Source organism: Epinephelus moara, chromosome 6 (assembly GCF_006386435.1).
Source record: "Epinephelus moara isolate mb chromosome 6, YSFRI_EMoa_1.0, whole genome shotgun sequence".
Lineage (NCBI taxonomy): Eukaryota > Metazoa > Chordata > Actinopteri > Perciformes > Serranidae > Epinephelus > Epinephelus moara.
This window is the reverse complement of record NC_065511.1, coordinates 39,288,563-39,302,915: the sequence shown is the minus strand read 5'-3', so window position 1 is coordinate 39,302,915 and position 14,353 is coordinate 39,288,563. Positions and strand designations below refer to the sequence as shown.

The 14,353-nt window shown below is 41.6% G+C and overlaps 1 protein-coding gene across 1 annotated transcript in view; it reads right to left on the bottom strand.

Moving 5' to 3' along the window:
* The window catches only part of dpy19l1l (dpy-19-like 1, like (H. sapiens)), a 48,305-nt gene that overhangs the window by 22,913 nt on the left and 11,039 nt on the right, over window positions 1–14,353 (bottom strand). Inside the window, exons 6-10 of the mRNA XM_050047929.1 lie at window positions 9,825–9,918; window positions 9,552–9,609; window positions 6,447–6,538; window positions 4,805–4,904; window positions 1,058–1,135 (exon numbers count right to left, since the gene is read on the bottom strand). Coding sequence (XP_049903886.1) covers window positions 1,058–1,135; window positions 4,805–4,904; window positions 6,447–6,538; window positions 9,552–9,609; window positions 9,825–9,918 — 422 coding nt within the window. The remainder of the gene's footprint in view (window positions 1–1,057; window positions 1,136–4,804; window positions 4,905–6,446; window positions 6,539–9,551; window positions 9,610–9,824; window positions 9,919–14,353) is intronic.

The following is a 14,353-nucleotide window of genomic DNA, read 5'->3' as shown; positions in this document are numbered from 1 at the left end:
TCTCCTCTAAACTGAAGCTGCAGCTGTTTCTCAGTGACTTTTTTTTTTTTAATTTCTCCCCTTTACGTCCTGTGTTTTACGGGACTTAAAGTTACATTTGTTTTCCCCAATTTTATCGATTGTAACAGCAGTTATGGGCGTTTGTGCAGAGTTGTGTTGGTAGACTTTGCCTCCAGTTGCCTGCCCTCCATCAAGACAGTGCACTGATGTATGACATCAAATGCAAAGAAGCAGTATGAGCTAACACGGAAGAACAATTAAAGGTTGCCAAATTGAAGTTTTCTCTCTTCGATGGATGGATGACCAAGGCAACCTCAACTTCTCCGACTGTTTATTGGGAGATTACAGCATCGAGGAAGGATATCGTCACTAGGGTTGCCCCCTATTAGTTGACCAAACGTTAATCGACCAGAAAGGTCATTAGTTGGCAAGATTTCATTGGTCACTAAGTCGGAGAGACAAAAACCCAAACCATGTGTGACTTTAATTTGAAAGGACAGACACAGGAAGTGTCCACGCTCAGCAGTCAGACAGGAGTCAGGTTAATTTCCAAGGCTGGTACCTGCGGTTATTCCACAGACTAGTTAACAACATGTCAGGCAGGAAATCCAAAGTGTGGGATCATTTTGAGAAGGTGAAGCAGGAAATCCAAAGTGTGGGATCATTTTGAGAAGGGGGATCATTTTGAGAAGGTGATATGTAAACTCATCTTCATTGGTCGACTACAAACATGACATCATCTGAAACATGGAAGTAGCTACATGCCCCTGAGCGCGAATGTGACGAGGTGTTCAGCAGCAGACTGGAGCAGCTAAGGTGTGTGATGAAGAAGAGGTGTCGCCTTTACCGCAAACTTCTGATCAAACTACATTTTGCAGAGCCAAGTTTATTAGCTTTAAACCAGTTGATGGAAACTTGCCTAGTTCACATTTCTTTTGTTGCAAAACTTTTCTTCATATCTGAAGAACACTTTGATGGAAACACGGCTGAAAACACCGACAGAATGATTGCTTGATTGACTGATGTAGGGTTTTATAAAGGTCATGATCTACTGTACCATGTGAGTGACCAGGATGGATTGCATCTTAGCGGCGCCGAGGTAACCCAGGATGTAAGACGCAAACAGAGAAGCCACCTAGAAAAAAATAGACAACCACAACATAAATAACATACAAACAACTGCTGTGAAGTTTCATATCTGGAGATGTCAGGCTCTGATTCAGTGTGTGTGCTGGTGACACAGCTGGTGCCCAGTTTCTCACATCTACACTAACACAACCGCTCCTGCATATTTTTAGGTTTGAAATGCCACATGTTACCACACATTAAAGGTCCAGTGTGTAGGATTAAGTGGCAGCTTGCAGTGAGGTTGCAGAACTGAAACATCTCCCCTGTGCCAAGCGTGTAGGAGAACTAAAGCCAATGGCCCTGTCTAGAGCCAGTATTTGGTTTTCTGGTTCTGGGCTACTGTAGAACGACATGGCAGACTCCCTGACAGAGGACCTGCTCCATGTGTAGATACAAACAGCTTATTCACATGACAAAAAACACAATATTTCTTCTTTTCAGGTCATTATAACCTAATTAAAAAATAGTTCTGAATATTTTATCCCATTCCTGCCAACAGATGCCCCTAAATCCCACACACTGGACCTTTAATTTACCAAAGGGACCTTTAAACTTGTTGCATATAAATACTGTGGGATGCATTTCTGACAGAAGCTGGATTTTGTCCAACTGTTTCTTATCATCCTACACTTTAGGCACATTTAAAATAGTGTGGGCTTTCAACTACCACACACTGCTTAAAATATGGATCCATACAAAAACAGATGAAGACACACGGAGTGTTTTATTAATCCCCAAAGAAAACTGTGCTGTTATCTGTAAATCGAGAAAGGAAAAACTAGGAACGCTAAAAAGTAATGTAAAGTTTGTGAAGTAAAACTTATCTAAGAAGTCGGACCTTACTTTATACGAGTCTTTTTATAATGTCACCTGTTTCTTCTGTATCTTGTCTTGAGTTACCTTTAACTCTAAATATATTCTAAATATTCACAGTACATCTGAAGTACATGTCCAGTAGTTAATGTCATGTATCGGGCACTGCACAGATTAAAATGGAATGACAGTAACTCTGATCTATAAATGGAGCCTGGAGTGTGACACTGGAACAATTATAAACTGTGTTTGATTATAATCAATTAATAAATTAATACATTTCTTTTAAAAAGCTGTTCTAATCTATCATGGGACCTTGGTGGCATTTCTCTCCTGTTATCGCTCCACTTCTGCTGTCTAATCAACAGCATAAATCGCCCCCCAGAAAAACATTAAAAAAGCTGCTACAGAATGCCTTGATAAATCAAATTTGCATTTAAATGTTGGGTTATACAACTCAAAGTTAAAATAAACAAAAACACCATTAAATTTCCACTTAATCATTCTGTGTCTTTATTCTGTCTCTGAATAATGAATAACTTAATTTTTAAAAAGGAACCACAAAATAAGTTTTAAAAAGGCCTCGAAATGTTTCTTTCTGTTATTCCATTTAAAGTTTCTGCTTATTTATTTATTTGCTTTAACTAATGGGTTTGTGAGCAGTGTGTCATCACACGAGACAGAGTGTGGAAAAATATTAATTAGCTAATTTTGAGTTTTTGTTCGCATTTTATTTCAGTTTTAAAAGTATGATTTAAATACAAGTTTTACAAAAAAAAAAACAGCTTCAAAAGTCTTTTTACCATATATAATATATCATAATTATCCCTCTAATATTTACAATCATTTCTTCAAGATTACATTGAACATGTCATGATAACCTTGTAATTTACCTTCTTCCAATGTTCCTTTTTACTGAACAGAGCTTGAACGCATCATAACGTAACTCACTGTAACCTCCGTCAGCTGTTAGTTCTGGCCACCAGCTGCTATCGGCTAATGTTAGCTCCTGACACTTCAATATAGAGTATTGTTTTGTCCCTAATGCCTGGTTCGTACATGATATCAGCCTGATTTTTGCCAGACGCAGCGCTGCACGGTGACGGCTTGGATCATGAACATCAACGAGTGTCGTACGTGAAAATCCATCATTTCATCTCGTGTAGTGCGTCATAGTTAACAACGTTCAAAGCCACGTCTGGGACACCTCATGACGGTCCAACAGAAAGTCTAGCATGTTTGATTTTGTTTTTGTCGTTCACGACTTCCCCCCGTCACAGCCGTCACTTTGACCAATAGAAACACAGAACGATCTGCTGCCGTGGAAACTGTATGACAACAACTTCCAACCTTTTTGATATTTCCTTTAGGGACGTAATCACACAGAGTAAAAAATGTTGGCGTGAAACAGCAGAGGCACTCTATCAACCCAGTGCGTACTGCCATTAGCATCAAGCTAGCAAAGAACGTTATTTCTTCATAATGAAGGATATAAAGGAATAAAATTTAAAAATAGTGACTGTTACTCACCACAGCTACAGAGACTACCAGCTTCATTTGAAACAGACTACATTATAGACGGCCGTTATTTCTCGTTCTCTCAGTATTCTTATATTTTTACTTTTGATCCTCCCCGTTTGCCTTGATAAAGTTAATGCATTGCACCGTCATTTCAAACTCAACACTTCCTGTAGCTGTTTAAAATCAAAAGCCCCTTATAACTTCAGTTGAGAGAATCCCTTCATTTTCTAAAAAGGCTTTTATTTTGAAACATTTGTAGGAACTTGTTGCGGAGGATTCAGTGACTTGCATGTTTGCATGCAGTACTTCAAATGTAGCTCCGCCCATCTTGTGGTGCTTTCTACGTTACTACAAATAACATTTCAGCTGGCACATGAACAGACACAGTGACTGAAACAATAGTAATAGTAATAAAAATAGGACAAGAATAACCAGATGACAAGAATGGTGCGGACCAACATGTAGTCTGTCGGCCAAGTCACGCCACAGTTTTATGACTCCACAATCACCTAATCTGACAGTGACTGTGGGAACAGAGAAAAATGTTGTGTAGTGTGAACCTGGCATAATAAAAATGAAAAATCATTCCAGTGGCAGACTCCAGTTTTCACAGCTATGTAAATGTATGTAATTATAAAGGAACATGAGGCGTCACAATTGCGCAGAGATTAACACCAGCAGATATTTTAATTATGTCCAGTACTGTGTGATTCTAAAAAGAGCCAGAGTGTATTTTGTATATTTATTCTCACTCTGTGCAGACAGAGGCGTGAGCAGCGCGGGTGGATATACGGTATTTGTTACGCGCACTGTGGAAGAGGGGAACAGGCTCAATTAGCAGCTTACAAGTATAAAACAAAGAAATAATAGCTGTTAAATAACTGGTCTCGTGTACAGAAAGCCGCAGTGCCCTGAGGGGGCCGCCGGCAGCGTGGGCTCAACTGTTGCAGAGCACAGATGCTCGCAGCTGTGACCTGTTTGTTCTTGAGTCGTGGTTCAGACTCTGGCTCTCCTGTCTGCCAGCCTACACTCTTCAACTAACCATTTTTACTGTGCGTCTCTGAAATAATCTGTCCTTTGCACAGTTTTAACTATTCAACTGTGTGTTATGAAAGGTTTATGAAATAAGGATTTAAATGGTGTATTTTCTCTATCTCTGTCTCTTTTCTTTCAGTCTTTGGATCGTCTTTGTTTCTTTCCCATCCTGGCCAACTTCCTCGTCGTGCACCTTCCTTGCCAAACTCCTCTGTTCTCTCCAAGTCTCTATTTTGTCTCTAATCTCTCTGCCCCTTCTGCTTTCTTCCCACAGTCTCTCTCAATGTCTCTCTTGCTCTGTGTTTACCTGAGTGAGCAGCACAAACTGGGCGAACTGCCAAGGTAGCATAAAGCACAAATTGGAGATGCCCAGGGCGACCATGGCTGTCCTGCTCGGGTTCCGTGTCCTGGAGAGAGACGAGAGACAGAGGAGGGGAGAAATAAATAACTAGAGTTAGAGAGGGAGTGTGGGTGTAGAGGAGATAAGAGACGATGCATTAAGACGGCTGAGAAAACACACACACACACGCACACAAGCACACACATTCAATTTGACTGTGAGTGTACTACAAAGCCCCGGCTATGTACCGAGCCGGCCTCAGAAATATGACACGCAGTTCATTCTCCCTTTAAAGCCGGCAGCAGAAGAAGTCACAGTGTACTGACTGCACTCACACAACACAAGGTGGCGTCTGCTGGTTGTTGTGCAATGAGAAGATTACCAGTCTGTGTGACAAGCACATTAGCTCACCACGCTGCCCGCTTCAGTGCACCATTTAGCAGACAACACAAGCTAGCTTTGCTTCACCCCAGTAATTACAACACACAGGACAAATTGTAGCCTGTCTTCCTTTAATGAGATGAGGAAGCAGCTGTTTGATCTTGTTTTACTTCTGTTATTTCACATATTCAACAGGGTGTTTCAGCGAAAAGAAAACCAGATGCTTTGTGCATGGGTTTGATGATTTTTGTTTTTCTTCTAACAACAATTTAAAGCACCAAGATACAATTAGATTTGGGCGGGAAGAAGAAACAAATGCACAGTACAACGTAAAGACTGACCAACGGAACCAGACTGGCTGACCCGTATGCTCTCACTCAGTGGATGGATGATGTCACAGGAAGCCAATCTTACCAGGAGGACGACACTTGTTTGTTTTGCTATGGAAGCTAACGTTAGCTAATGTGCTAAAAAGTTAGTGTCACAGAGAAATCCAATATTCCTCTTAATCCCTCCCCAGTTTCTGATGAGGTGGACATGATAACCCTTAATACACATAACCTTATTCATCCCTACAACAGGAAATACTTTTCCCTAACCTGATATGAAGTGTGCGCTGCACATGTGAGCATTTTTGATGATGGCCTCCGTCCAGTCCTTTGGCCTTATCACATTTAACCATCTTTGTTTTTGTTGACGGGCAGTGGCGGCTGGTTCTGAGCCATGACTCCTTCTAATCTGGCTCCCAATAACACAACAAGACGACATTATAAGACTCCTATGTAGCCTACAGCCCTGTGGGGGAGAGGTGTGTTTTGACTCCAGCTAACAAACTGACATGATTGTGAAGTCACACTGAAAAGGGTCTACACACATCCAAAGAATGCTCCTAAAACCTGAATAATATCTGCACATCCCACATGTGAAAATGCTAAATTCAGAAAAAAGCCTAATTCGGCATATCGAACTGGAATAAACTGTTTACGTGACCTGTATTAAATACAGAATATTAGCGTGCATGTAAACTTAGTCAGTGTGTACTGTATGTGCACTCACTTGCACAACAGAACTGAGATTTTTGTATAAACTGAAGTAAAGTAACTGACCTTGACTCTGACATCATTTTGGTGTTCCAGCTTGTAATATGAAGAATTTGCTATCAGTGTAAAACAGACTATGATGATCTGGACTGCTGTGAGTGTACGACAGAGTCTGGTGTTCAGTTTACCGTAGGATGTAGGTGAGGAGGAGCATCTGCAGGACTAAGAAGGGGTAGGCAAAGCTCTCCCTCAGCGGCGGAGTCCACATCACACGAGTGCTCTGATAACATCCACGGAGACGCACACACACACAAAAACACACATGCACATCAAAAAGCAAATCAGTGGAAGGAATCACTTAGCAACGATTCTTCAAAAAACAAAGAGGCAGTTAGTGAGTCATGTCATTTTCGTCCTCTGCAGTTTATAAATAACTGCAGTTATTAAACCTTGTTTTCATACATACAAGTGAAACACTGCTCTTGTGCCCGACTGCAGGCATTTAATATCTGCCATATATCAAACTCTCAATGCTGCAGGTGAGGGACCTCTGTGCTCCTGATCCATGTGGACCATTCATGGCCTGAACACTGCAGAGCAGGAGCCGGCTGCACCAGCTGTTTCTAAGCTAAACCGTAGCCTAGTTGTAGTGTTTGCTAAGTGGAGCATCCCGCCTGACTAAAGTAAATTGGGTTAAATCACAAAATCTACTTTTCACAAAGAGATCAGCGACTAAATATTTACACCCACAACAGTCGCATGTTTCAGAGTTTCAGGCACCAAGACAGTTAGATTTGGGGAGTGAATACCAAACTGGCAAAAGGCTTGGGTGGTATCAAATTTTTCTGAAAATTAGGCGCTTATGAACGTGTGCGCGCTGTGTTGCTCTGGTGTTTGAGCGCCGTCCATCTACACCGAAAAACATGAATATGCAAAAAATGCAGCATGTGTGTGGCCCCTAAATCCCCTTTTTTTTTTTTTTTCTTTTTTGGCCATTTTGCCTTTAATGGACAGGACAGGTAAGTGTGAAAGGGGGAGAGAGAGGGGGGGGATGACATGCAGCAAAGGGCCACAGGCTGGATTCGAACCCGAGCCGCTGCGGCAACAGCCTTGTACATGGGGTGCCTGCTCTACCACTAAGCCACCGACGCCCCTAAATCCCCTCTTTTTGTTGTGTCTGCATCGCAAGAACCAGGAATGACTGCACTTCTTAAGACACCATTTTGAGGGACATTTTTATCTCTCATTTCAGAGTCAGTACTCTCCCAGCCCAAGAGGAGACATGGGTGTATGTTGACTGGTCGAACACAGCCAATGCAGCACCAGCAACTGCCAATTTCTAAAAACCTGTTAGCTGTGTAAACAACAGACGACACAAAACACAAACAACTCGTGACAAAAGAATTGCACAAAACATGGACAAATGGACCATCATATCAGCTTTCACTAAAGTCCATGAATCACTTGACAACAGAACAAAAGGTACATTCTGTTGTTGTTGGGTTTGTGGGCTCTCTGCATGCTGGTCTCTGTCTTCAACCAAAGATCACTGTGAGGAAGGATCCTCCACTCTGTAACACCACTGTACAACCACCTCCAACAGACTGATGTTTTCAATTAAACAATCCAGCAGATTGTATAACATTCTCCCACTTTAACTTTTCTTTTTATATCAATAATCTAACCTTATAAACTCAGTAGATTTGCACAAGGACCTTTAGTATTTGGATAAAGTAGCTTGTGAAAATAACGTGTGCCAGACTTACTCGTCCCCAGCTGTTATTTCAATGTGCTGAATGCATATTTAATCAACACTACATATCTTCTGCTGCTACTGTTTGTTAGTAGTTAAACTATGTAGGCTGGGCATCTTGGTACAAACTTTTTTTTCAGAATGGATGAACTTTTATCTGATCTCATTATCAAGTCGTAGACTGTGTTCACTGGTCAGCTGTGTCATTTAGATGGATTTAAGGGTGCTTTCACACCTGCCCTGTTTGGTTCAGTTCAATCAAACTCAAGTCCGTTTGCCCCCTCAGTGCGGTTCATTTGGGCAGGTGTGAACACAGCAATCACACTCAGGTGCGCACCAAAACAACCGGACCGAGACCATCTCTTCAAGAAGGTCTCTGTCTGGTTACAAATGAACTCTGGTGCGGTTGGTTTGTGGTGAGAACGTGTTCCGACCTGGATGTGAAGCAACTGCAGTCACATGACACATTGTTTGGGTTAAACATGAGCATGTTACAGTCCTGGAGGATTATTAATGTGCACCTCCTCCTGTACTGCCTTAATATGCACATTCAGCACATCCAATGCATCAAAACATTGTTTTCTAGTTGGAGCCGCGCCTCGTTTTCAAACTGTATGGTTTGACTAAAATGAACAATGACAGCAATATAGTCCACGATGAGCAGCGCTAAAATCAACCTGCGTAGTTGTCCCTCCATTGTGACATTAGAAAGTGTCACATTTATCTTGCAAGTGTACTCTTCTTCAACGTTTGCTTTACTTCCTGGATTTTTCCCACATGGAAATTCTGACCAATCAAGAGCAGCTTTCTCACACAAGGCATTTGATCTGGTCCACTTGTAAATGCTGCCGTGAGAACACGAACCAACTCTAGGCAATTATACAACTTTGGAACAAAATGAGCCCCTGATTCAGACCAAAGGAGACGACTCTAGGTCTGAAAGCACCCTGAGTGTCAGACGTCTGTATTGACAGATACTCTGTAACTCTCGATTCTGTGCCAAGAAAACTTGTTTGGGGCTTTTCTGTTCACTGTCTGCCACATATTCTTGTTTGAAAAAGGGGAACCTGCCTCTATTGCTTGATAAAAATCCCACGCCACTATTTATACATTACCTACATTACCAACCCACTGCTTCCTGGAAAAAAAAACACAAGGTTAAATCACAGATGCTCCTGAAATCTACCACTGCATTCGGGGGGGGGGGGACAGGAGAGACAAGAGCGTGGTGTTTGGAAGGACTGAGAAACACCTGTGAGTGAGTGTGATTGAAATGTTGCCTTATTGATCTGGAGAAATAGAGGCTTGCTATTTGTTCTGGAGGAGTCTGCAGAGAAGGAGGTGGGAGGAGGGACTCAGCCTTGAGTGCCAGCTGAAACCAACTCTAAGCTCCTTTGAGGGATGAAATGAGTCCCTCTGCTTTTCTGAGTGCTTTTCCATTTGGAGTTTTACACATTTCACAAATGTACTTCCCGAGAGACTTATAGCACAGGATCATAGTACGGAGCAACAAAGCTGATAGTAAGAGCGGAGCACTCACCTCGCCGTGGTTGAAGAAAAAACACATCGAGGTAACTATGCCGCCCAGTCGACTCCCACTAGACAGGAAAAGCAGAGATGTAATTTAGGAGAGGCAGAGAGCAAACAACATTTTCAGAAAGGTCATCCTCCATCTGATGCATCACATCCATATTTGACAGGAAACAAAACCGTAAAACTGTATTCTGTCTCGGTTTGACAGCCGACTGCTGAGCGATGGACCATAAAAATTCATCCTCTCGTCTCAGTGTGACAGGACAGAGAGCGGGGTTACCTGAGGTAGGCGCCGTATATGAAGAACAGGCTCATCATCGCGCCGTTCAGCAGGAACACACAGGTCACGTAGAAATACGCCGGGTCACCCATCCCTAATGTGCACAAAAACACACACCCACACACACACACACACACACAGACAGACAGACAGACAGACAGACAGAGGAGATGTTTTTCCAGAGTTAAAGGTTGCTAATGGAGACAAGAGCTGAGGAGACTCAAACTACTGCTGCAGCTATGCAGCTGAAAATCTGATGAACAAAAGAACCGACAAGACTTGGTGACATTTTTCATAATTGACCAGGGGCGCACAAATTGTGAAAATCTGGGCTGATACCAACATTTAATTTAACAATTAGGCTAACAGCGATACCAATTTTTATTGTTTTCATTAATGTTGTTTTTACTTTCATGTTGTTGCTGATAATTATTCTCCTTTTTGTGCCGGGGAAAGAAAGAAATCTTCATTATAACAAAATAACTTAACTGTTTTAAAGTCATTCAATCCATTACACCACTTTTGAATGAGCACAAATTCAGTCATACACATTTATGAAACAACCTCTAAAATAACCTTCTTTCATATGAACATAAAAAAATGCTTCAAAAGCCTTTTTACTATTATATATCATAATTCCCTCCCCGTCCATCTTCATACGCTTATCCGGGGCCGGGTCGCAGGTGCAGCAGGCCAAGAAAAGCACCCCAGACATCGAAAACAGTCGGCCTATGTTCATAAGATTCTCCTGAACACACCTGTGCCTTTCTCCAGTTTTCTGTAACAGTCTGAAAGTCTCCTTCAAACTGTGAGTGAGGTCGATGCAAAAATAGCCCCTGAAACAGGTAGTGTCTCTGCAGAGCTCTGGGCCAGGGTGATAAATTCATGGTGCTCTGCTCTCACTGTGAGGATGCCACACACACCAACCAATCCCCTGCTGCAGGCTGTCTGTGGCCTGCTTTTCTTTCCAATTTGTTTCTGTGTTATTTATTGAGGCTCCTTCTGTGCAAATGTTACAAACATTAGTTACACTTTTGCTCAGTATATGGAAAAGTTTTTTGTTTCACATCCAGCATTCAACATCCACACAAATTTTCTATTCATGGTTACAGATGAACTTTGGTCTCCCACCACTGAAGTGACGCAACTAGTCTGTGTGCTTCATCAAACACTTTTGGGGAGTGGGAAGCCAGTGAGGGTTCATGGGAGAGTTAGTGGACTCCGGCAGAGACCTCTGCCACAGTCCGATGCACGTGATGTGGAATCAAAGTTCACCTGTGTGAGTTCTGCCTGGAAACTTTCAGCCATGCACCTTTAGCAACAGGTCAGCACAACAAACATTGGCGTGCGAGTCAGGCAAACTATGGCAAGCGCAAATTAAATGCCTGTGCTGGAAAACATGCTGCAGTTTCTAGGTCAGCTACATCAGCAACAGAAAGGGAGTTGTGTACAAGACAAGGTCAGTGTGTCAGCGTTGCTCCACCTTTGTAGGATCTGTAAATGAAAAGACATCGGGACCAGACCGGAGGAACTTAACCCCACTTTTCGATGTGTCCACACCACAAGAACTAGCAACAACTGTAATTTTTAAAACACCATTTTGAGGGACTTTTACTCTCCCAACACAAGAGGAACCATAAGTGATGTGAGTGTACGTTGGTTGGTCAAGCACAGCCAATGCAGCAGCAGCAGCCGCCATTTTTAAAAAGCCATCAGCTATGTGAGCAACAGACAAAAAATTATTTGTCTCTGTTAACTACTGCACATATTTTTTCCAAAATAAGGTCCCATGAAGGACACCAAAAAGGGAGGGACTGATAGTTCAACCAAAGAGTGATTGTCTTTCTCAGATTGTTTCATTCGAAGGATTTTTAGACGAAGATGAAGATGTGTCAGTACCCAGAGACAATGGTCGGGGCCGGGCAATTTTAGGCAAATTTAGGCAATTCTGAGCAACAAGAGGCAGAAAAGGAAGACAACAAGAAAGTTGCCATTACAATGTACATTTTGCATCAGTTGAGGCTTGAACTCACAACCTCTGACACCAAGGAACATGAACTGAGCTAATTAGCGATTAGTGACAGCTCATCTGTGGCTTCACAAATTGACTAAGCCAGCCACCAGGATGACAGCAGCTGTCAAGGCAGATTTCAAACTGCTGTCATAAATTCAGTTATCAAGACAATAATCTGAAAATACACATATTGCATGTAGACAGCATGGAGATGTTGTTAATTTGTTTTTAACAATGATTGATTCACTTCATAAGTGGAAAACAGATAAAAATTCTTACATTGACTCCAATTGTTCAAATGAGAGAAAAATTCAAAATGCTGTCAAAAATTCAGTTTTTGATATAAAATTCTGATATTTGCCACATGTCAAAAATTCAGTTTTTGATATAAAATTCTGATATTTGCCACACATCATCTACCATGACTCCAACATTTTGTTATTTTTTCATGAACATTGAAAACTTATTTAGCAAGAATTTGCAAGTACATTTTTACAGTCAAACATCTTGCTGCACTGTAGGCTCAATTTTTGATAAATCAAAAATCTGTGAGGACAATTTGTGGAGGACAGTCTGAAGATGCTCTGTAGCAGGTATGGTGGTAATTTGCAATAGGTTTCAATGTACAAAAGTTTCATCGTTATTGGGGCTACATTTTGGTGAAAGTGGTGAAGCTGTAGCACATACGGTCGATTTGTTGTGAATTATCAAAGTTTTGAACTTTAGACGCTTGCTGTAGCGCCACCATCAGGACTATTGACTTGTGTTTGCAGCTGGGAAAATCTGGCATAGGACTGGACCTTTGTGCAAAGTTTGGTGATTTTTCGCAAATGGGAAGTAGGATTTCCTCGTAAGAAGAAGAAAGAACGAGCAGGAAAACAAGAGGGTCCTGGCAGGACTGCCTGCCCGGCCCCTAATTATCCCTTGAACATGGATTGACAACACTGTGAGGCTAATTTCCCTTTCAAAGACAGAAAACACAAACAACTGCTTGAAACAAAAAAAAGGAAGAAAACCCGGACAAAAAAAGCGAAAATACAATGCTATTTTGACTCGTCAAAGCAAAAGCGGCGTTGCTGTACCAACTGTCACTTCCACATTCCTATGAGTGGTGCAAATGCAAACATAAAAAAAAAGCCCCTGAAGGTATGTAGACCTTCAGGAGCTCCCAGTTGGGCAGTTCCTCTCAGAGAGTCCCCAGAAATGTTTGCTCCAAAACGCATTTCCATATTGTCCTCCAAAAAAAAAAAGACTGAGGAGATTCTGAGGTTAGAGGTTGTTTTTACAGGACAGAAAAGAAAAACGAAGATTTTGTTTGCAGGTGGAGTCTATAAAAACCAAACAGATCTCAAATCAGAATTGCATCACAGCTGAACTGAAATTAATATGAGAATATGTGGCATATTTGAGATGTAGAGAACTTACAGAACACTTCCCCTTGACGAAAGAACATGTATCACTGAATAATATTTCCCATTTTATAAACAGAAACTTTGGTTCCTCAATTTGTACCCAGAGATCTAACGTGTGGACACAAATAGACTTCACCTCACTGCATTAGCAGGTACACAGGACACACTGACAAGGCTTTAATGACTAACAAGGGACTTGAAAGTGTGTTGACATCACTAAGAGCCTTTTCATCACCACGCCGTGATGGTAAATCACAGAACAGACAGAGGATGGAGCGTGTTCCAACAGCGGCTCAGTATGAGAACGTGTAGTAATATGTGTCATTGTGCGTCCCACAAACATAATGTACCCGCTGACAGTTACAAGAAATGTCCCCGCTTTCTAACTGTTCGCTCTTATGCAAGGCAGCTTGCGTCAGGTTTGTGTAAACACTGTGAACACAGCCTGTGTACATGGACCCGGGGGTGCCAGCTCCGCTAATGAGACTGACAGAAACACAGGGATTGCAGCTCCACAAAGGAAAGCTGACAACAGCTTGTTGTCTGTCAGCAGGTTTACCCTGCTAGGAAATAATGCTGTGAACAAACATCAGAAAACTGTGTGTAATAGGTTAAAAGCCTTTTTATTTCCCTCAGGGACACTATAATAACAATGTTAATGTTGTACCTGTTGTTGTTGTTCTACAAATTTGTTTGGCTGCAATTTAGATCCTTAATGTAAGACTTTTGCTTGAGGTGTCTGGCATGATTTACTACTCTTCATACTCCCTCACCTCGTTTTTGTTATTTTTAATGATAATACTGTTGAAACAATTAGTCAATTAACTGAAGAGTGAAATCACAGGAGATCTATGGGCAACATTTTTTTTATAATTAACATTTTTAGATGTTCTTCAAGCAAAAATGCACTTATTACATATTTGTTTCAGCTTCTCAAATGGGTGGATTTGTTACTTTTCTTAGTCTTCTGACAGGAAGGTTATTTATTTGGTAAAGAAATTGTTCAACATTTTGGAAACACGCTTATTCTTAGCTGGACGAGTGCCTTCCTTGAGTCTGCACTGGTTGTCTGGCAACATCACAGCGACGACAAGACTCCAAGA